At 28.4% G+C, this 21,638-nt stretch overlaps 1 protein-coding gene across 2 annotated transcripts; it reads right to left on the bottom strand.

The window, feature by feature from the left end:
• Positions 1–1,101: 1,101 nt before the first annotated feature.
• On the bottom strand, positions 1,102–21,161 carry LOC129963913 (elongation of very long chain fatty acids protein 7-like). 2 transcript variants are annotated; one of them, XM_056078506.1, is made up of 8 exons: positions 20,859–21,161; positions 16,052–16,147; positions 13,366–13,556; positions 10,777–10,857; positions 10,589–10,645; positions 9,217–9,322; positions 4,558–4,694; positions 1,107–1,525 (listed from the first exon to the last, which is right to left on the bottom strand). In XM_056078506.1, the coding sequence occupies exons 2-8, from the start codon at positions 16,140–16,142 to the stop codon at positions 1,352–1,354; spliced, it is 837 nt and encodes a 278-aa protein (XP_055934481.1). In that variant the 5' UTR covers positions 16,143–16,147; positions 20,859–21,161; the 3' UTR covers positions 1,107–1,351. The 2 variants fall into 2 exon arrangements, with proteins under 2 accessions (XP_055934482.1, XP_055934481.1); XM_056078507.1 differs by lacking the exon at positions 20,859–21,161 and having other exon boundaries at positions 1,102–1,525; positions 13,366–13,570.
• Positions 21,162–21,638: the final 477 nt, after the last annotated feature.

Raw genomic sequence — 21,638 nt, 5'->3', positions numbered from 1 at the left:
CCCTGAGTACCCTCTGGACAGAAGTCTGACTTCCCGCTCATATGAAGATAACACTCAAACATACGCTTGCACAACCCCTTTTTACAGAGGTGGGGAGGGGGGCTCTTTCACACACCTCCTATCAGTGTAAAGAACAACCATGCCCGAATCAGAGCTCTTACCCGGGGCTCCCATATCAGGGGGAACATGCCCTAGGCCAGGACGCCAGCACAAATAAATATGGATGATGTGTCAAAAAATTTATAAATAAAGTATTTTATTTGCATTTAAATTTAGAATACATATTTTACAAAAAAATAAAAAATAAAAAATAAATAAATAAATAAAAATAACTGTAACATCAATGTAATTTTCTAAAAGCAGTTCTTAAAACGAAACTTTTTAATTCAATTAATTTCAGCGATTCTGAGGAAATACTATTTAAGTATGTTTCATTAAAGAGTTTTTTTTTTCTTCGATTTTCGTTTTAATGAAACTTTCTATAGTAAGCAATACTGACATTCTATTTACTTTCCATAGCATGAAAAATAATTTCTATATAACGAAGACTTCGATTTTCCATTTAAATCTTTTATTTTAAATTATTTATTTTTATTTTCTGACATTGTACGATTTTGAGCAAAATTAATCAAATCAGCTGGTATGAAAATTATAACGTCGGGAAAAAAAATAGGAGATATTGATAAACTTATATTCTAATTTCCGCCATATTGGCGAAGATACCATGCTTGCTACATAACGTTTTAATCATGACACAATGCTAAGTATTGCGAAATGTAATAATAATCTTAGAGTGAATCATTCGGGCGATAATGAAGAAATTTATAAAAAATCTTCACATGAAAAAAATTTAAACACATTTGATGCATATAAAACTGATTTCCATGCAAGAACATATCTTTTCAATATTTCTAAAAGTGTAAAACATTTTATGAAAATTGTATTCTCTTTAAAAAAATCTACATAAAATAAATTTGTAGACTTATTAGAGTTTCATATATATATGTTAAAATCAATAAATTGGATATACAAGTTTCAGCCTTCATTATTTTGTTTTATCGTTATTTCAACTTAATTCACACATTTTCTTAATAACGAAGTAGTAGTGCATTAGTAATTCAGTTAGAAGTGCATTTTCTTTATAACGAAGAAATAGTATATTAGTAGTTAGTAGTACATTTTCTTTATAACGAAATGCGCTATGTGAAATGATGAGATTTTGTTAATTACAAACTCAACTGTACTTTCTTTGCGTTCATAGCCTTAAAGTAAAGATAAACAAGTATTGCAATAAAGAAAGGAAATTGTGAATGGGATCTTTAATGATAATTATTTTTCTAGAACATATTCGTTAATTTTCTTTTGATTTTTCTTTCTTGGTGAAAGTATGAGCATAAAAGTTGTAGAATAGAACCAGGAACGTAATTGCGCAAATGGCATCTATCCATAGGCTCGATTTCATGATGACGCAGCCACTCATAGGGGCAATGACCATGACGAAGAGGACAACTAAAACAAATTGTACCTGCAGAAATCAGAAGGAAAAAAACATCAGTTACTGGAAAAGGAATTCGTTTGCTTGATTATTTTGAATAAAATAACTAAATCTTTTTATGGATCTTGCAGACATTACTCTTAAGATAATTATTTTAATTTTAAGGGAAGAATTCTGAACTTAGTATTTCTAACAGTTAAAGCACAATGACGTATTAATAATTCAGCAGAAGTAGTCACCCCGAAAATTCCTCGAATAATCTTACATAAATGTACTTATAGATGTTTTGCTCATATACCACTGGCGATCCATAGTTAAGAAAGAACATATTAGAATGCTATCTTTGGCTAGTAATTGCTTGAATACTGTTTAAAGACAAGTACTAGATGTTAGAATATGTATCTTCATCGTCTTCTTTAGAATAACTAAAATTACAATTTGGTACGGAGCTACAATTGTAATCATACATTTTATTTATTAATTCATTGCCTTACAGAGTAATATCGAAAGTAGTCTGATAAAAGTATAGACCTACAAAGGGTCAACTTTCAAACGAATTTGTTTCCACATTTGATACATATCTAAACTTTAGATGCTAAATTTCTATATCAATTTTAATCCATTTAGCTTTCTTTATTTGATAGTTAGTGTTTTAATTTATATTTAAACAGCCAGATAGACAGACTTCCTGTGAATGGACTTCTTTCAAAATTTGACAAAAATCTGCCAGTTTGGAGTAGAAACCATAAATTAAATTTCGAAAAGTATATTCAAAGTATTTCAAAAATCCTAAACAAATTTTAAAGCTCATAACGTTCTTCAGTTATCATGTTGGCAAACAGTCATAATTTCAAAAAATGTGTTCTTTCGAAACTTGGAAATTAGTCAAAATCTCGAGTTCAAATTTTTGTGACGATTACAATACTTTCTCCTTGTTTACATCGTGCACAAGAAAATAAAAACGAGCATTCGGTCATCTCATTAATTATATTTTTAAAAAACCATTAAAAATTATATAAATTTTGGATTAAATTTTATTTTTTCAAAAGAATGAACGAATTTTCACTCATTTATGGCTTTGTTAATCAGTAAAAATGTAATTTGTCAGAATGCTGCGGGCTGTTAATGTTGCATCAACATAAAATATTGCAAAAGTGCACTAAATGTCTTCATGTTTTGGGAAGATCTCCATAAAATCGATATCTATTGACATCTATCTAATCTATATAATATCATTCTACAAAATACTCATTATTAGCGTTTGAAAGTAAATTAGTTTTTTAAGTGAAACATTCACCATCACTTCATTGCACGTCAATGCAGTACTAGCAAAAAACATTGTCAATGTGAAAACCTAACAACAGAACTGACTTATCGTGGAAGCAAAATGCAATAACTTGCAGCTCCATCATATTGTTGGCTTAATGTGAAATGATCGTAAATGCGAAGTCTTAAAAATATTTGAGTAATATCAGGAATATCTAGCTGAACCCAAAGGATACAGTATTGTAACGAATTTATAATTTTGTTTCCCTGCGTAATCATTTTTATGGTAGGCAAGATAGTTTTCATATAACTCTAACGGATGCTGAATACATGCCGATTCAACAATCCCCGAACTAAGTGATAAACTTGGCGATGAATTTTGAGAATTTGGCGAGATAATCACAGGTATATCAGAAACAACAATTATCTTGGCGATAAATCCATTAGGATGCGAGCTATGCTGATCTTTTTAGAACATTTTCGTTGCCATGCCATGAAAACAATAAAAAGCCGTGAAACAAATCTGAGTTAAGTTGAGTTCAAGCGAATAATTGAAGGAGTATTCTCTGCATGCTTTGAGCTGCTTTAGTTGCTTGCTACCGATTAGCTACTTGTATGCTGCTGTTTACTGCTATTGTTGTTCTTGTGTTTTCTGTATTTCGTTTTCTGTTCTTGGCGGAATAAAGCGCCGTTATTTATTACCTACGCCTGTTGAATTTTATTTCAACGTAAACCAATTGCATTGAGTAACTTATTTTTGTATCTGAATTTCGTATTTTTCATAGCAATATGTAAATTGCTTTGTTCTTTTTAATATAAATGCAATTTTTGTAAATTTTTCCATTTGTTAACGTTAATACAAAAATGCATATATGTGCAATACAGGTACATCTCCTACATATAAAGGGCGACTTAAACTCTTGGGTCACTTTTAAAATTCAATATTTCACAAATTCAATGAAGATAAGGAGACTGTACAGAAGCAGTCTGTGCAGAAAAGATGGAAATACGGTTTTTTCCATGAAGCAGGCTTTTGATATAACAACTTACAATTTAAAGTAATGGATAGTTCCGCAGTGATCAGACGATGCATAAGGCATAAATCAGAGAACCAGCTTATAAATGTTAAATAAATCATCTTCCTCTCAAGTGTAGATGAGGAATCATTTCATTTCATAGGAATAAAAACTATATAGATTTCTCATGGCCTGTCGTGCTATTAGAAATGGTGTGAATGATTTGTAAAATGTTATTTTTTATTTAATAACCTTATCCATGAATTGAGGATAATTCAGTCAACATTTGCAACTCACTCATTTTCTTATCCTATATAAAACATCGCCCCTCAACTTTATTATTTCATACCACATTTCATAGTAATAAAGAAATATCTTTCCCGTGATCTGTCGTGCCATTAGAAAGGACGTTGAATGCTTTCAAAAATCTGATTCCTATTCTGACAGCCATATTCCTGAATGGAGAATAACACAATTAATTTTTGCAAGTCGTTATTTCATTCATTTCCTTACTCTGTGTAACGTATCACCCCATTAATTTCAGAATTATCTTGTGAAAGATTAATTCACAATATTTCGTGATTTTTTTTTTTTAAAAATTCTTATTTTTATTTCTATATGAAAACATTTTAATATCTTCATTTGCTTCCATATTATTGAACTTAAAAATTTTTCTGGACCTTTAAATCTCCTTGTAATTTCGTATGACAAAAAATAATAAAATAATAATTTATTAAAAACATGCTATTAAACTGAAGGTAATAAATAAAAATCACTCACCATCTGTAAAATAGTTAAATACTTTTTCCACCATAAATATTTCCTCATGTGTGGACCCATCGCAGCCAGTCCATAGTAAGTGTACATTATAATGTGCACAATTCCATTAAGAATCACAGGTATTGACTGAAAACCACCTAGAAAGTGAAATAAAAATATATCTACTTAAGATAAATTTAAAAATGATAAGTCTTGTTTGCTTTTGTTGATCGATTTGGAGTCATGTAAACAAAGAACATATTTTTATTTATTATTATTATTTTCATTGGTACCATTTTGATGACAGTCGAATATATAGTCACAATTTCTTCATTTGCCCTATTCGGTGGATTAAAAAAATAATAAGCATATATTGCACTCTAAAAATGTTCTAGTATTGAATTCAATAATTCTTTCATTAAAAAAAGGAATTTGCAATCGCATAAAACTGAAAATATTGTGATATCTAAAAACGCAACATAACTTTTGGATCAAAAATATTTTTTTTTATAATAAACACATCGAAAATATTTAAAATCTATTTAAAATGTGATAAGAAAATTTTTGCAAAAATTTATTAAAGTGTTTCCAGTTAACAAATTTTCAGAAATTATCGAGAAAGACATTATTTGATAATGTTCTGAAAAAAGGTGAGGTAAATAAAGAAGAATGAAGAACGATTTGTGCTGCCATCTATTGAGTAAATATGTTCCGAAAAACAAAGGAAAAAAATCCATTTTACATAATAACCATTTTTAAAATAATAGAAAAAACACACACTTTTTTTTTTTTTTTTTTTTTTTTTGTAAATAAGAAAGAAATCTATAGAATTGCAATATCTTATTACATAACGAATGGTCTTCAAAACTCCTCATATTGTCCCTCTATCTTAATAACATAGCATAGTTTTTTAACCATTCTATTGAAAGAAATATTAATTGCTATGATCTAGTATATCTCTATCTAAAATGTCTTCTCATATTAAAGATAAGTACATTTTTCTGTGTATTTTAATTCTATACAAAAGATGATGTTTACCTTGAGCTATCAAATTTGGCCCATTTATATTTTGGAGGGTGAAAATTTATCAACTAATATCAATATTGCTACTAATATTTTTCTTCTGACTTTTTTCAATTTTTGGTGATCAAGATAGAAAGATTGCGCTAATTTTTCTGTGTTCATTAAGTTCCAGTATTAAACATGCATTCAATAAAATTTTTGAATTTTTTTGCGCATACGTTTAAGGTATGATTAACTTCAGAATCAAGCAATGATGATAAAATTTTTAATCCTCTCAATTTTAAAAGCTGTTATTCTTTCTTGTTGTATAAATATAGACACAAAATTAGAGAAATTCATAGCACAATGAACAAAATGGCCAATAGCTACTAAAATAGTATGATTTATATGTCTATTTGAACTTTAAAAATATATCTTTGATTAAATCATGAAAACATAGGTGCACAAAATATTAATCGAAACTTTCCGACGTTATTAACTGATAAACCAGCTGATTGCAAAAGGCGGCTAACTAATAATAAAGGAGACTATCTCTAAGTGTTTTGGCATTCAGCAGAAGAAACATTTTGACCTTGAATTACTACATCTGACTCAGATACGCTTTGGAGGAAGAAAATTTTCACTTCGAAGCGATTTTTTTTTAAGAATTTTAAATACAAATTAACCGTTTTCTCTTCTATAACTCTGGAAAATACTATTGCGTAAAACTGAATTTCATACCAAAGAGAAGTATCTTTATAATTCAAAATTCTCCTTTTAATGATATTTATTTTGACCATGAATTTTTTTTCCTGAAGTTTGACAATTTTTTAAAAAATATTTTCGTATATTTTTAAATTTTTTTATTGAAATCAAAGAAAGAAATGTTGTGTTAATTATATGTGGGGATTAGATACTGAAATTGCATTACTACAAGAGACAAAGTGCGATTCGAAAAAGATTTCTTTGACGTTTTATTGATGCTATTACGTCACGATTCTATTAGGAAGATATGTTTACACAACAGATTTATTACAGATTCAGTACAGATTTGATGACCATTATTTGTTTTTCAAGCTGAGCTCCTGGTCATATGCAAAGTTGTAACCTGGAAAATATATAATTGACCTAATGCTATTTGACATCTGTTCATTGATAAATTGATTGGATACTGATTCAATGTTAGTAATAAAAGTCTTTTAAACATTTGATCTTAAGAAGAATATGGTTGAAGGCGTCAAGAAGCGTTTGGTGCGATGGTATCGTTACACTGGATAAAAGCCCACATGGGTACAGTTGGAAATGAAACGACTGACCAAGCAGCTAAGGCTGACACAATTAAAGCAGAAGTGGATATACTTCTCCATACTTCATGCAGATCGATTAAAATGTCACTAAACAGAATTATACTAAAGGTAGGCAAAAGATGAGAAAGGTCAATTTACTTCTCAGAATTTCTCAAAGATCGAAAATTAGATGTATAACCGATAGATATCTTTTTTAAATAGCAGCAAACCATGAATTGTGTTACACTGAGAAGGCTCAATATTTGCAATTCTTTTTGCCGTTGTAGAGATAGTATTCAGCATTACCTCTATAATATTTTGCATTAATATTCACTACTCAAATGCCCTCATCCTAGGAAGATAGTATCTGGTCAAACCAAATATCCTCTCTAACATTCCTCTAACATCTGAAGCTAAAAACATTTTGAACTTTGTTTTTCATCACGAGAATAATACTTTTCAACTTCTTTATTCAGATTCTTATTTCTGTTCAATTTATTGCATGAGAACTTTGGAACTTTTCTGAACTGCTCAATATTTTTTTTTCAGTTGTGAACTTTGCCTTGCTCTGAGCTGCTTTGAATTTTAAATAACATGAATTCTGTTTATTTCATTCTTTTTATTGTTTTCCGTTAGTAATTTTTTTTTCATTTTTCTGACATTAATTTAATAATTGTTAATCTTTTCCCTCTTTTACATTTCTCTCTCTCTCTCTCTTTCTCGCCTTTTCACCTTTCTATCCTTTTTTCTTCCAAGTTTTTAAAATTTTTTCATTATACTTTATTATTTTATTTCTCATCCTTTTTGCAACCAGTACATGTTGCCTAGTGCTTTTGTTTTCTTATTTTGCAAAACTTTCTTTTGTCAGCAAATTATTATTTTTTTATTTAAAGTTACTATTAATGAACTTTTTACCAGTGTAACGCCGGTGCTGGCATTCATCCCCTATTCATCAATCTTGTATCAGATACAGAAGCTTAAGACTTCTAATGTAACAATAAGTGACCTTAATGTAATTTTTAACAGAAATTTGATAAGATTTGATGCTAAAGACACAGTTCAAAGGATCATTAAATTAACTTATAATTCAGAGATTTAGTTAAAATTTAACACAACAAATATCCCCGGAGAATGACTGATCGTCAAAAGTGAATAATGAATAATATCTTCAACGAATTCATTTTGATATATTGAGAAGTTATTTTATTTTTTAAATATTTATTTTTATGAATAAAGTTTATTATTTACAGGAATAAAAAGATACTTCAAATTTTGTTTCTATTTTTGGCCTGAAATTTTCCTTTTAGACATACTTCTAGGGTTTATACAAAAACCGCCTTTTTGAAAAACCGGTTTTCAAATTCCATATTTCCAAAAAAACCGGTTTTAGCAGGTTTTCGAATTTTTGTCAAAAAAAAAAAATAGAATAGGGAAAATTTTTTTTCTCTAAGTTATATAAAATAACAAAAAACGAAATCAATTTAAAGATTACATATACATATTATTTACACAAAATAACAAAAACTTAAACAAAAATTTTGAATAATATTTATATTGTTTTCACTAATTTTAATTTCTCCTAAGAAAATAGGATTTTAAAAAACATAAAATATCGACTGAACTGTGGCTAAGTTTTAAAGCTAAGTCTAATTTTGGACACAATATTGTCTGAAATTGAAAATACTCGTTCACTAACTACTGAGCTTGGTTTTATAATTTTCATGGCATCAAATAACAAATATAAGATTTTTGTTCTTTTATTCGTTGCCTCAAATAATGAAAAATCAGCTTTCAGTGTCTTTGGATTTGCAAGTTTTTTTTTTTTTTCAGAGTCTTCAAGAAATTTATGAACTGATTTTTCTATGGCTTCTTTTAAAAAAGCATTACTCTGACGAGTAGTTTCTTCGATTTGCTCTTCATCAGAATTGGTTTCTACATAAGAATTTGGAAATATTCTAGACAATATCTTTGCAAATAACTTAATAATTTCGGTTTTTGAAACTGAAGAAAGTACACTAGATTTCTTCGCTGAACTAGAAGTGTGCGAATACAACAAAAGCGTCGCTAATTCTATTTTCTTGAATTCGTTCTTCTAAAGCATATAATAATTTCAAACTTATTTCAGTGTTCAAATTTTTTAATTCATTTAACAGAAATTCAAATATACCTACACTTGTTAATAAATTCGCATCTTGTCGCCTGAAGGCCCCAGCTGCTAAACAAATCGGTCCCAACCGATTTTTTTTTTTTTTTGTTGAAGAATTGGAATATCTAGGCGTTTCGGAAAACCGGTTTTCTTACTTTAAAAACCGGTTTTCGAATGTGACAAATTACTTTTAAAAAAAAACGGTTTTTTAAAACCGGGTTTGAAAAACCGTCAAACCCTACTTACTTCTTTCCGTTCGTATCATGATCCAGCCTACGATTGGTACAATAGTATGATGAATAACATGCAAGTTTGTTATCAAATTTTCTTTTTTCCTCAATATGAAGAATACCTGAAAAAATTTCATGAAATTCCATTCCAATATTTACCAAACATGAATAAAAGTAGAAGAATCAACTAAGAGAAATACAATCCAGTAACTTTGAGAATATTTAATTTCTCACGCACGCATGCACGCGCACCCACATTTATATGCTCTTCCTAAATATTCTTCTAAAAAAGGATTATCGCCACTAATAATAAGGGAAAATGAGGGTGCGGCGCTTTACATCCAGGCTGTTTGACTTCTTCACAACTCCAATATAAATATACTTTCGAAGTTGAGAATGGATGTTTCGGAACAATTTAAAATAAATAAATAATTAGAATTTTAATTCATTAAAAATTAAACTAGATCATGGAATTTTCCTTAAATAACTTAAGAAAATAGTATTTAATATAATTAACATTTATGTCATTTTAAATTTTATTTAAAATTAAAAAAAGTTTTTTAATGATATTAATTTTATTGAAGTGAAATATTTTCTTCAAGTTTTTAAAAATGTTTTTTCGTAATTTTCAATAATAGATTTCATTATTGCACTTAAGTCCACATCCTTTTTAGTTTCATCAAATAATTATTTGCTTGAATTTCTTCTATTTTTTGCATATTTGGGAAGAAAGTTTACTTATTTTGTTTATTATCTGGCGATTTAGTTTGGTTTAGTTATATTAACGTCCCGTTGTAAAGCAACACTAGGGCTATTTTGGGACGGACCTCGTAATTTTGAACTGTGGTCAGATGACGAGGACGACACCTGAGCTGGCACCCCCCTCTCCACGCCACACCACACCAGCGGGAGGACTATTATCTGGCGAATAAAAAAAATGAAAATATTACGTGCACAAGATGCATTATTTAAAAAATTACGCTTTCATTAGCATTATTATATCATGGGATTCGATTCTGTTAGAAAGGTTCAAGCTCATGATAAGCAAAACACGTGTAAAGTCATTAAAATAACACTGCCTGTCTGTTTGCCATGTTAAAAATATTAAATTTTATGCATCCCTAAAAGTGTAAAACTGCCAACGACTGAAATGTTTATCTTACATTTGTCAAGGCATACACTAAATTTCCTGATTCTATCTGCAAAATTTGCGAAAATATGTTTATTTGTAAATTTAGAAAGACTTATCAGAAAGTGGTTCAGATGGAAACATTTATTTTAGATGTGCAAATTTATTATCTAACTTCAAAGGAAATGATTCTTAATCTAAGGAAGTAATTTTTGTAACAACGAAAGGTTTGGTTGTGTTAATATGAAATATTGCTTACAGTATCGAGGAATTCTATGTACTTCAAGATGTAAACAAACCAGCAACACCGAACCAGCTAGAAATGAAAGAAGATAAAACATAAGAAAAAGAATAAAGACATTCGTTCAATCTCTTAATGTTGCTATAACATTTGTTTCAATAAAATTATTTATATTTCAACTAGAAAAGCGAGTATATGTCACATACCAAATAAACTAATTCGCCCTTCCGGACTCGTGTTCCATGGCAAAATGTTTTGAAACCCAAAGTAGGTACATTTATAAAAAACTGGAATAGAAAAGATAGATTTAATGAATTACTTTAATACATATTACTTACATGAGCCCCGAAGTATACACAGATAAATAATATGTAGTTTGAAAAGTATTAGATGGGTTCCAAATTCAGACACAATATATTAAACGTTGATTTTGATTATTTTTGATTCTTTTTAATACATTTTCATGAAAAAATACTTTGAATAATTTTAACATTCTTTCATTGCAAACAATGTTACTATGTTTTGAAGATTTGATTTCCGTTGGTGCTGTTATTTCTTATGGCACTTGTCATAGACAAGCCTATTAACGAAGTTAGCGATTTTAAGGAAATAGAGCGTCCCTTGTTTTTCAGTATCGCCATCTGCAACTGGCCATGGCAGTTTCCCTTCATATTTCAAGAGATTCCATATTAAAGGATCTGATCAATGTGGCTGCGGTGAAGTAGGCGATCCCCTTCATTATGCCACTAGTTGCCCTCTCACCACATCTTTTCATCTCAAAAAACCCATCCACGACCTAGAAGATATCTGGTGAACCAACGTTATGAGAAACAAGATGTCCAAGGTTAAAATTAGAAATCTTGTGCGGTTCCTACAAGAGAACGAGGAATTGATTTCTCCAGACCCAAGCCCAGTATAAATTTTCGTTTCATTTCTCAACCAAGCTCTTCTCCGGAATATATTACCTTCAATAGATTTCATCTACTCATACTCCCCACCGAACACCTCCCTCATCATTATAATATTGTATATAGTTACTTTTTATGTGTATTGATGATATTTTATGTCTTTTTATGTGTATATTGATATTTTATGTCTTTTTTGTGTATATTGATTTTTTTGTCTTTTTATGTGTATTTCTTTTATCTTAATAAATACTCCCACGTATATCCTTTCAACCGACAGGGAATCCTAGAGATTCCAAGTTCGGGGATATTCTGTGACGAAAGAAAGAAAGTATCGCCATCTAGCGCCAAGCGAACGTTTTAACTACTCACGCATCGCATCCCTTTTTACAGGGCGTATTTCATTCACTCATTCACAGAAAAATGACACACACACTTTAGCTTGCACAACCTCTTTTTTACAGGAGGGCTCTTTCACACACTTCACATGAGAAGAACAACCATGCCCGAACCAGGACTCGAACTCGGGACGCCCAGATCACGGGAAATACACGCTACCTCGAAGGCTGGACGCCGGCGTTATGAGTTTTTTCTGGTGTTCTAAATATGGGTTTAATATGCCATGACACATAATAAAATGATGTCTGAAATAAAAAGACGCTTCTCGTAAAAACCAAATTATTACCTAAATAAAACAAAAAATGGCTTGGATTTCTCAACTTTGTGACTTTGAGATTTATTTTTTTTGGGGGGGGGAGGTATTTTAAAAATAATTTAATTTTGATTCGTAATTTATTTATAATGGAGCTTTTTTTTCTAATTATAATTAAATATTGCTCAAATTTTGGAACAGTATTCCAACATTCTCAATTAATTACTTTTTTTTAGTATAATATTTTGTGATTTTATAATTCTAAAAAAAATTGCTGTTTATTTATTTATTTTTTTAATTAAAAATATCCGATCCTATAATTAAAAATTATTTAGTATTAAAAAAAATCTACTTTTTTTTTCTATTTTGTATATTTTCTAATTATAATTAAATATTGCTCAAATTTTGGAACAGTATTCCAACATTCTCAATTAATTACTTTTTTTTAGTATAATATTTTGTGATTTTATAATTATAAAAAAAATTGCTGTTTATTTATTTATTTTTTTAATTAAAAATATCCGATCCTATAATTAAAAATTATTTAGTATTAAAAAAATCTACTTTTTTTTTTCTATTTTGTATAATGTTACGTACAAAATTTTATTTCGCTTGGTTCTGTAATTTTTTAACACTACATCTATTGCTTAAAAAGTATAAAACCTAATTCTTTAGTTTATTTCAAGCTTCTTTCCAACTGGATTATATGCATATCGCTAATGGTTGAGAAATCAGCTAAGAGCAAAAACTCTTTGAATCGAGCAATCTGTGATACAAAACTCATTATTACAAATGGGGAATCTTTCAATATTTTTTTCGCAAATTCATGACCAAATGGCGCTTTTCATAAGACATCGAAATTTAATTATAATCATTGCATTGTTTTGCAATTTAGCTATATAAATGTATGAATAATCAAACAATGTATTGTTAATAGAAAAAATACGTAATAATACAAAGTTTCAAAGCTGCAAGTGAGGAATTGAAATAAAAAATCAATTAAAAACATTCATGATTACAAAAATGTGAGAGTAAATTAAGGCGTGTCAAGAAAGGCTCTAAAATTCATGTATATAACTATGAATATGTCAAAAAAAGGTATCCCAAATTGCATAAGATGCTATACAATTTTACTATGATATCACACGAGAAATTTCACAAAAAAAATATGGTACAGTATATAATAGTAGCAAAATTATAATGGCAGGGGTAACATATCAAATATATAATTTTCTTACCAGAGTTAAGGAAATTGTATAACTAGCAACTAGAAATAAATTGAAGATAATCATGGGCGTTCGTAGTTCCAATGGCTTTCGATTCCTCATGATCGCTGGTCCGATCAATTTCACAAAAATAACATACAAACCACATAATAGGAAAGGCAGTGTATTTTGTCTGACTAGAAACCATGTTCTAACCTCCGGATCTAAAATAAAACAACTGAGAAATCACATTTTTACACTTCATTTCGTCGAACACTTTAAAAATAAAGGAAAGATATTGTATTAAATTTTACGAGGGATATTTTGAAAGTAAGTTTATTTCACAGAGATTTCATATAAAAGCTCTATTTTAATGTCCGAAAACCAAATACCAAATGCCATAACATAAGAATATTCTTTCTGAACTCTTCACTGGCATAGCCAGAGCAAAGTTTTTTTTTTTAGTGCAATTTTTTTTTAACCTTAAAATGCATTTTTTTATTTTGGTGTTATTTAGAATGCTTATTAAAACCCAAAATTTTCGATAATTTAGACTGTTTTAAGAAACCGTCATATTTTGAGACCCAATCAGATCAATAAAGACAAGCTTCATTTTGTACCAGAATTTCATCGAAGATGTCTATGATATAATACGTGAAGGAAAAATTATTCAACGTAAGATGAAAATTAAATCATAAAATGAGTAAAAAATCATTTCTAACTTTTGAAAAAAGGAGAAAACAAACTGTAAAATGTGTTTTTCCTAAGTTTTCATTCAAAATTCTTTCTATTTCTATTAGTAACTGCTGCTACTTTACAGTCAACAGTGAACATCTGCATAGTTGTGGACAATTTTATAGTTGGCGTGGGTTTCGACCCGTTATTGCTTGTTCCCCACTTAAAGCTGATGATTCAATTGAAAAGTCAATAAGCAAAGAGCAAATTCGAAAAATTTGAAATGTAACTTTAAACATTTTAGCTTTTTTTGTGCTTGAACATAAATTAGACTATATTGATTCACATAGAACGTTCGTTTTCTTTTTTAGTTATAATGCCTATTTAACTCTTCAAAATCAGTGTGCCATTTTTGCTTCTTGTGGAAGTTTAATTTTCTTTATAAATCGATTCTTTCATGAGTTAAATTGTACATTTAGGAAACAGCATTAGGTTGTTCCACCACGTTATTTTTAACTGAGCTCTAAACGCCTATATTTTAATCATGGCTTATCTCGTAAAGGATGTTTGATAAATCCTCATATGATGACAAATAAACCGTTTCATTTCATGCAGGGTTTTTTTCCATAAGAAATTGCTTATAGAAAGCAATTCCATAAGGAATTATATTTTTAACATTATATAAAAACATTATATTTTTATAATGTTTAACATTATATTTTTTTAGGAAGCAATAAATTAATTATAAAAGGAGATTTTTTTATGTACTGTTTAGGAAATTTTTTTTCTTAATAATAACGAATTGATGATAAATAGTATGTTTTTCTTTGTAATGAGACAATATTCTTTTAATTGTTTTAATTTGATGTATTAATGTTTTTATAACATAATTTATTAAATTATTTATATCAATTTATTATAGTAACAATTTCTTTATGATTTCTATTCTTGAAATCCCTATCCATACTAAAAATACAGATGAATATTTGTTTGTCTGTCCCTATGAGTGTGTTGGCGCTTTACAGCACAGACCGTTAAAGGTAGAATCACCAAATTTGGCACAAATACTCTTCAGAGAAAGTGAATCTATGCAACTCGCAGAGATATTTTTGAAAATTTAGGTAATTAAAAATCAAGCAAAATTTTGGGTAAAAACTGCCAGCATAGTAATGCAGAAAAAATAATTTTTGAACTATTTTAAAATTTAAAAAGTTGACTTTTGAAGGACCCCAATTTAATTGCCATTTAAACTTTCCTTCGATTTTGGCAGTTTTTTTAAAAAAAATTGCATAATTTTCTATAAAAGATTTTATTATTGATCTAAAATGCAAGGCATTTTCATAGTCTATGAAATACTTAATCGCCAGATATTTTTTACGTTATTGTAAGACAAGGAAGAAATATTTTGTTTTATAACCTGTGTAATTTATATGAGGAATAAAAAAATGAAATGTGAAGATAAATGAACCAGACAGTTGCGTTTTCATTAATACTATGATTTCAAAGGACTTGTTCTCTATTAGGATAGTTCTTATATTTAATGAAAAGAAGAGATATAAGTCTATTAAAATATCATGACTGTTAAATTTCATGCTTAAAAATATTTTTTTAGAGGAATCATGGAAAATTAAATAATTCATAAACGATATACTTGGAAGTTAAATCAACCAATATCCTTAAGTGAGTCTGATTGTCCACACAAAAAACTAGTACTAATTAAATGGATTAAAGTTATAGAATTGCTGGAATTGTTTCTATTCAATTTAATTTCTAAAGAAAAAAATTCCAGAATTTACAAAAATTCCTTATTACAAAAAATTACAAATTTTATTGAAAATTACAAAGTTTCATTTTTTTTTTTTTGCCTTTCTCGTATTTTAATTTGCATTTTAAATAGATAGCCTTATATTTTTATTGAGTTATAAATATAACACTTGACTTATTCATTGTTTTGCAATGTAAATTATAAAAAAATGATGTGTATTTTTAAAGAATACAAATAGTAAAATAGATTTTTCATATAATTGTGATACGGAATTTTTACCTCCGGTGTCAAAATATTTTCCAAAACCTTCGTCTAGATCCTTGAAGAACTGCCATACAGATGATATTTTTTCAACAGTGGATTGACTCATGATTTCTATAAAATTAATATATTTTAAGAGATACAGCAAAATATTTTTATTTATTCTTATTTTAAAGTTTGTATTATAAAGAAAATAATAGTGCATAGAATAAAAAGACATAGCTATTAAAATAGCAAGATTTTGAATTTCTTATGAAAATATAATTTAAATGAACATTTAACAAAAAATAGAATGTATATTTCCCATTTATCATTTTTAATGAAAAAACATTTACTTTTATCACTTAATTAGCTATATTTATTCGCGTGATAAAAAAATATGGAAGCTATGATACTTTTTTTGATTTGCAGTAAAAAGCTTTCAATGTTTGAAATGTTTATTTAATTGTATATTTATTAATATTCTTTAAATGCGTTTTGATGAACAAAAAAGAATTGTAATTTCTGGAGAGTTATCAAATTTCTTTCATAATTTGCTGGTAGAAACTTAAAATTCGGGATGTAAGCATTATGTCAAACCAACATCATTGTTTTCTTTTGCAAAAATGAAGTAAGACTTTGTATCACTGAAACAAATCAATAAAGTGGTTTTTATACTCTTCTTATGTGCACGTTGAATCAAGCTCCCCCCCCGAGGGGGGGGGGCTCCTCAGAAATCAGGATGAGAAACTTCCGATATGGTGGTTGGTTCTCTCTACCCTGATGGGGATCGACTACCCCTATCGATGAGGAACGTGCTTCCTATGGAAATGGTTGTACCGTGACCGGTGATGACCCTTAGAACTCAACCAAAGTTGCAGTGAAGGTGGACCGGTCAATCAGATTTAATGCGAATGCCTTTATTAGGTGGGGGTGGGTAGCCGGTGGTGTTTATGGTTTATTTATCACCTTGCTATATCTAGAATACATATGCAAATATAGTAGCTCTACTTATAATAAAGATGAATTTGTAAGTATGCGTGTCTGTTGGCACTCTACTGGCCAGAGGGTTTGAATGAAAGCTGCTAAATTTGGGGGAAAAACAATTTTTTAAGTTTTGTTTAGTGTTTTCTAATTTAATAGGAAAAAAAATAAATATCTAAACAATGAATTTCTGTACAAGTCTAGTTATTTTAAATGATAAATTTGAAGTCAATTTCAACAAAATTTGACAAAACGACTAACAATATACAAAATTCTAATGGGATAATCATAAACTACTTTACACATTAGGCACATAACACAATTATCTTCAAAATGAATTAAAATCTAAGAGAAAGATGAAAATGTAAAAATATCATAAAAGTTTATATGATACAATATATAGTTTATTTTAAATTGTCTACTTATTTTCTAATAAGAAAGGCTATAAATAAAAAAAAAGTATACAATTTACATCAAAATTTTTTGTTCAATTTATTAAAATAATATGCAAAACAGTCCCTGATAATGTCATCAAAAGTTTTTATTAGAGCTGTAAAAAATGTAATGATTGATTATTACTTAATGTAATATTGATAGTTTAATTGAAAAAAAAATATTTTGAGGAAAACGCTTTTAAAATTGAATACTTTTACTGTAAAAAAAAAAAAAAAAATCCTCTTCAGAAAACAGTCTAAAATTTTCTCAACACATAAGTTAAACTTTTTTTTCATTCAAGCATTTAACATTTCTTCTTTAGCTAAGTTTCACATTTTATTTCTATGGACCTTTATAGATGTTAATGAGTGTTTTATTGAACTGCAAATACACTCATAATCGAAACGCTTTAGACTTTCGTGCGTATAACTGGTAACTCACCAGAAACTTATTTAGAATATTCAGTATAACAGCCTCACCTTTATTAAACTGAAAAATAGCTGAAAATGTTGTTTCGGAATTATAATTCAAAACCAAAATTATTAAAGTGGGGAGGGGTTTAGTAAGCTGGTGATAAGATTTCAGTTTGAGAGCCGAAGAGTTTCAGGTTCTGGATTGATTTCATGAAGAACTACAGATCAGATTCATTTTTAATCCGATGTTTCCAAATCAACTTCCGTTGATGTGGTGTGGCAATTTGGAAAATTAGGTATCAATTCAAGTGCCATTCATATCGTCTTACCAATTCGCGACCCATCTCAGTAGCCTTACTAATGCTTTAAAACGGGACACTAATATGATTAAACACTTGGAATTTGTTTCATTCTACGTAGGGGATTCTTCAGCGACTTTTGATCACAGAGTTTGTTGTATATTGGATTTATAATATTTTGAGCAAGTCCATTGGCTTTTCCAATAAATATTTCCCCCTGTTTCTTTACCGGGTGATATTTGCATCGGCTGTTGTCTACTGCTGGACATTGCCCATTTATAAAATGTTTAGTGTTTGAACAGCAGTGACTAAAAACTTCTATGATTCCAGATTGCATACTTTTAAGGTTTTTAGGATTGCTACGAATTGCAATTTTAATCGTAGTTTTTTAATTTGTTGATGAAATTATCTTTAACTTGTATTTTTCTTCAAGGCCCTTTTTTTAAAAAATTTTGAAAGGGAATTCACAGGAAAACGAAAGGAAAACAACAATGTGAACAAAATGCCCGAGAGGCTGAAGATGTTGCCAATTAATATCCAAAAATTATGAAAATGGGTTCAAAAGGTTGTGGCCGTGCACTAGCAGCATTATAAAAATATTATTTATTATTACGTTATTAGGTATGTAACTATGTTGGGAAGTCGAATTTTTGCGAAATCAGTATTTTTTTAAATTTAATATTCCTTATGTTTGAACAAGTTTTTTATAAAATCGTTAGAGTTTTGTTTATAGCTCAATTTTTTGGAAATTACGTTGATTCTTTTATTTTCATTTACATTTACATTCATGTAATGCTATTTTGCATCTTTAGATGACAGTCCTTCAAATTATAATACTTGACAGAATTGTCTTACAAAAACCCTCATAAATTAAAATATAATGCATATTTTTAAAATTTAATTTTAATATAATAATTCTTCAATACGTTCTGTGTTCCTGAACAAGAAAATAAATAATCTATTAATTTAGAAATGTGAGAAATTAATTTAAAATTGTGAGAAATTTTAAAATTTTGTGTTATTTATCAGTCGAACGAAAATATTTAAAGAATGGATAGAAATACAGCTTATTATTTAGTTCAGGAATTAGCTATCTGTAAAATTTTAAGCAAATAATTTGATAAACATCTAAACTTGAATATTTTTGCTTTATACCTCTTTTCCGCCAAAAAACGCCGTTTTTAAATTAAAAATAAATAAATAAATAAAACTTGCCACTTAACTGTTATATTTCGGTTTCATAGAGATTTTCTTTCAATCTTTTTTTATGCAAATATACTAAATTATAACTATTTTCGAACAATTTTGAAAAAAATTATCCCTAACGTAATCACGTACAACAAAATTATAAAAAATATGGTCGCAAATAAGTTTAAAACTGTATTTTATTACGACTTTCGGTTGTAGTCTAAGACATCCGGTTAAATTAGCATTAAACAGTAATTTTTAATTCGCTACCTCTAACCTTCTAGATAACAAAAAAAAAAAAAAAAAAAAAAAAAAAAAAAAATAAGGAACAGGAAAGAAGTTTTCTAAAGAAAAAATGTTTGAATTCAAAGATATTAGCACAGCAATTTTTGTTCTGTATGGTTCAAAAATGCCATTTTCAACATAGGTAGTCATCTTAATGTTGAAGAATTAGAGATTGAGATATTAAACTCCTTGAAACGGAGCAAAGTCAGATGCTCGCGTAAATTTTTTGAATTTAGGAGTTCTTTTGGATTCCAGGGACTATTATTCTGTAAAATGTAAAGATATTCTTCTTCGAGGTCATGAGATCTATGACAATAAGTAAATTTTTTTAAAGGAATTTTCATAAAACACTATCATTTATTGCTGTATAAATAAATATTAATATTTTATCATAAGCGAGAAAATGAGTTATTTTTTGTTATGTTTAAAATTTTCAACATCAATTATTTTAACTACATGCATAAATATAATAATAAGACCCGAGAATTAAAATTTTCTCCCGTAGCTGAACTTTTAAGTTAATCATTGCTTCAAGAATATTACTTAACAATCATATTAATGTTATATTACAATTATTCAGAAAATTTTGAAATGTTTTGCTATACAATACATTTTTTCAAAAGAATTCATCTTTAAAATGATGTTTGACTGAAGAAACGTTCCCCAAAACATCATATACTATTTTCCCTTCTAATGTTAAACAATAATAAATCTCTATTTTGTATTTGTTATTTGCAATTTAATTCTCAAATAAAATTAAAAAAATATTATATTACATTGATTACATATAATATAATTGTATTAAATACATCTCTATATGTTAAATTTTTGAAAAATGATACATTAAAGAAATCGGTTGAATTAAACCTTGCAAAACTAATATCATTTAATTAATCGAAAAATAGTCACTGTTAAAATGCTTATAATAGTTTTTTTAGCAGAAATACTTTTAATTTTTCAATCGGAAATTAATACCAAATAAATTCTTATTAAATTATTGACTCAGTAATACAGCTTAGAATATTGTTTATACAATTTTTTATAGTAACTTAAGATTGAAATTTTTTATGCAAGAATACATAAGACAACAGAATGTTTAATGTAATTCATTCCCTGAAAATGAAAGATCAAACAAAAAAAATATACAAATTCTAGGTATTAATTAAATTAAAAAGCGAATAAAATTATCCCTTAAAAATAAAATAAAAAAATTTAATAAATAATCACAGGAGATTAACTTACTTAATTTATTTTCGTCGAATTTTAGTAATGTCTAATTATCATGAATCACAGAAGGCTTAATGGCGACTAACTTTATCACTTCATACTTCCAAATAAGTGCTTCGACTGCAAAACGTGTCAGTTAATCCAATCAATTTTCATCAAGCATATCTGTTTTAGCTAAGTTAAGTGGTTTAAAATATTACGTGGCATTGATAGCGAAGCAAAGAATGTAGCAGAATCGAGGCTGAGATTTAGGAGGCCGAAGTCAGAAACCTAGCTGCAGCAAGCATTTCTGTCATCACAGAGATTAACTATGCTTTATGCGACACAACGCCCTAAGTCTTAAATTTCCGTTTTCTTAATGCTTGCCTACATGTTTTCAAAAACATTGTATTTCCTTATTAATTCTGAAGTTTAGCCTCTACCTTGAGAAGTAATACATCTTCCTGGTACTCCAAAAAAAGGGCCATATCTGTATTTATACATTAGTATCAATTCTTATGCAATTGGGTCTCTTAATAGCTTCTTCAGCAACATATTTTTAAGCTCCGCTTTTTTTTTTTTTTTGCTTATATAACTCATACTATTATAAAAGCATTACGCCACTTTGTGCATTCTACTATGTACCTTTCTAATTTTCTGTCAGCTCTCATAAAATTTGAACTTTAATTTGAAGGGGAAGTGATAAAACAGTGTTGCTGAAATCAAACATGCTTTTTTTAAAAATATGGGTACAGGAAACAGAATCGTTCGTAATGATTGAATATCTGAAAAATTATTTATTGATATTTTCTCTGA

This window comes from Argiope bruennichi, chromosome 3, assembly GCF_947563725.1.
Source record: "Argiope bruennichi chromosome 3, qqArgBrue1.1, whole genome shotgun sequence".
Classification (NCBI taxonomy): Eukaryota; Metazoa; Arthropoda; class Arachnida; order Araneae; family Araneidae; genus Argiope; species Argiope bruennichi.
Note: the sequence above shows the minus strand (reverse complement) of the source record. Positions and strands in the feature narration are given on the sequence as shown.

Excerpts from the sequence above, each read along its gene's own strand:
- LOC129963913 (XM_056078506.1), bottom strand. The coding sequence starts at position 16,142 with ATGAGTCAATCCACTGTTGAAAAAATATCATCTGTATGGCAGTTCTTC. Across the intron at positions 10,858-13,365 it reads ATACAATTTCCTTAACTCTG|TTTTTTATAAATGTACCTAC; the intron begins GTAAGAAAATTA and ends TTTCTATTCCAG. Across the intron at positions 9,323-10,588 it reads ACATAGAATTCCTCGATACT|GTATTCTTCATATTGAGGAA; the intron begins GTAAGCAATATT and ends AAATTTTTTCAG.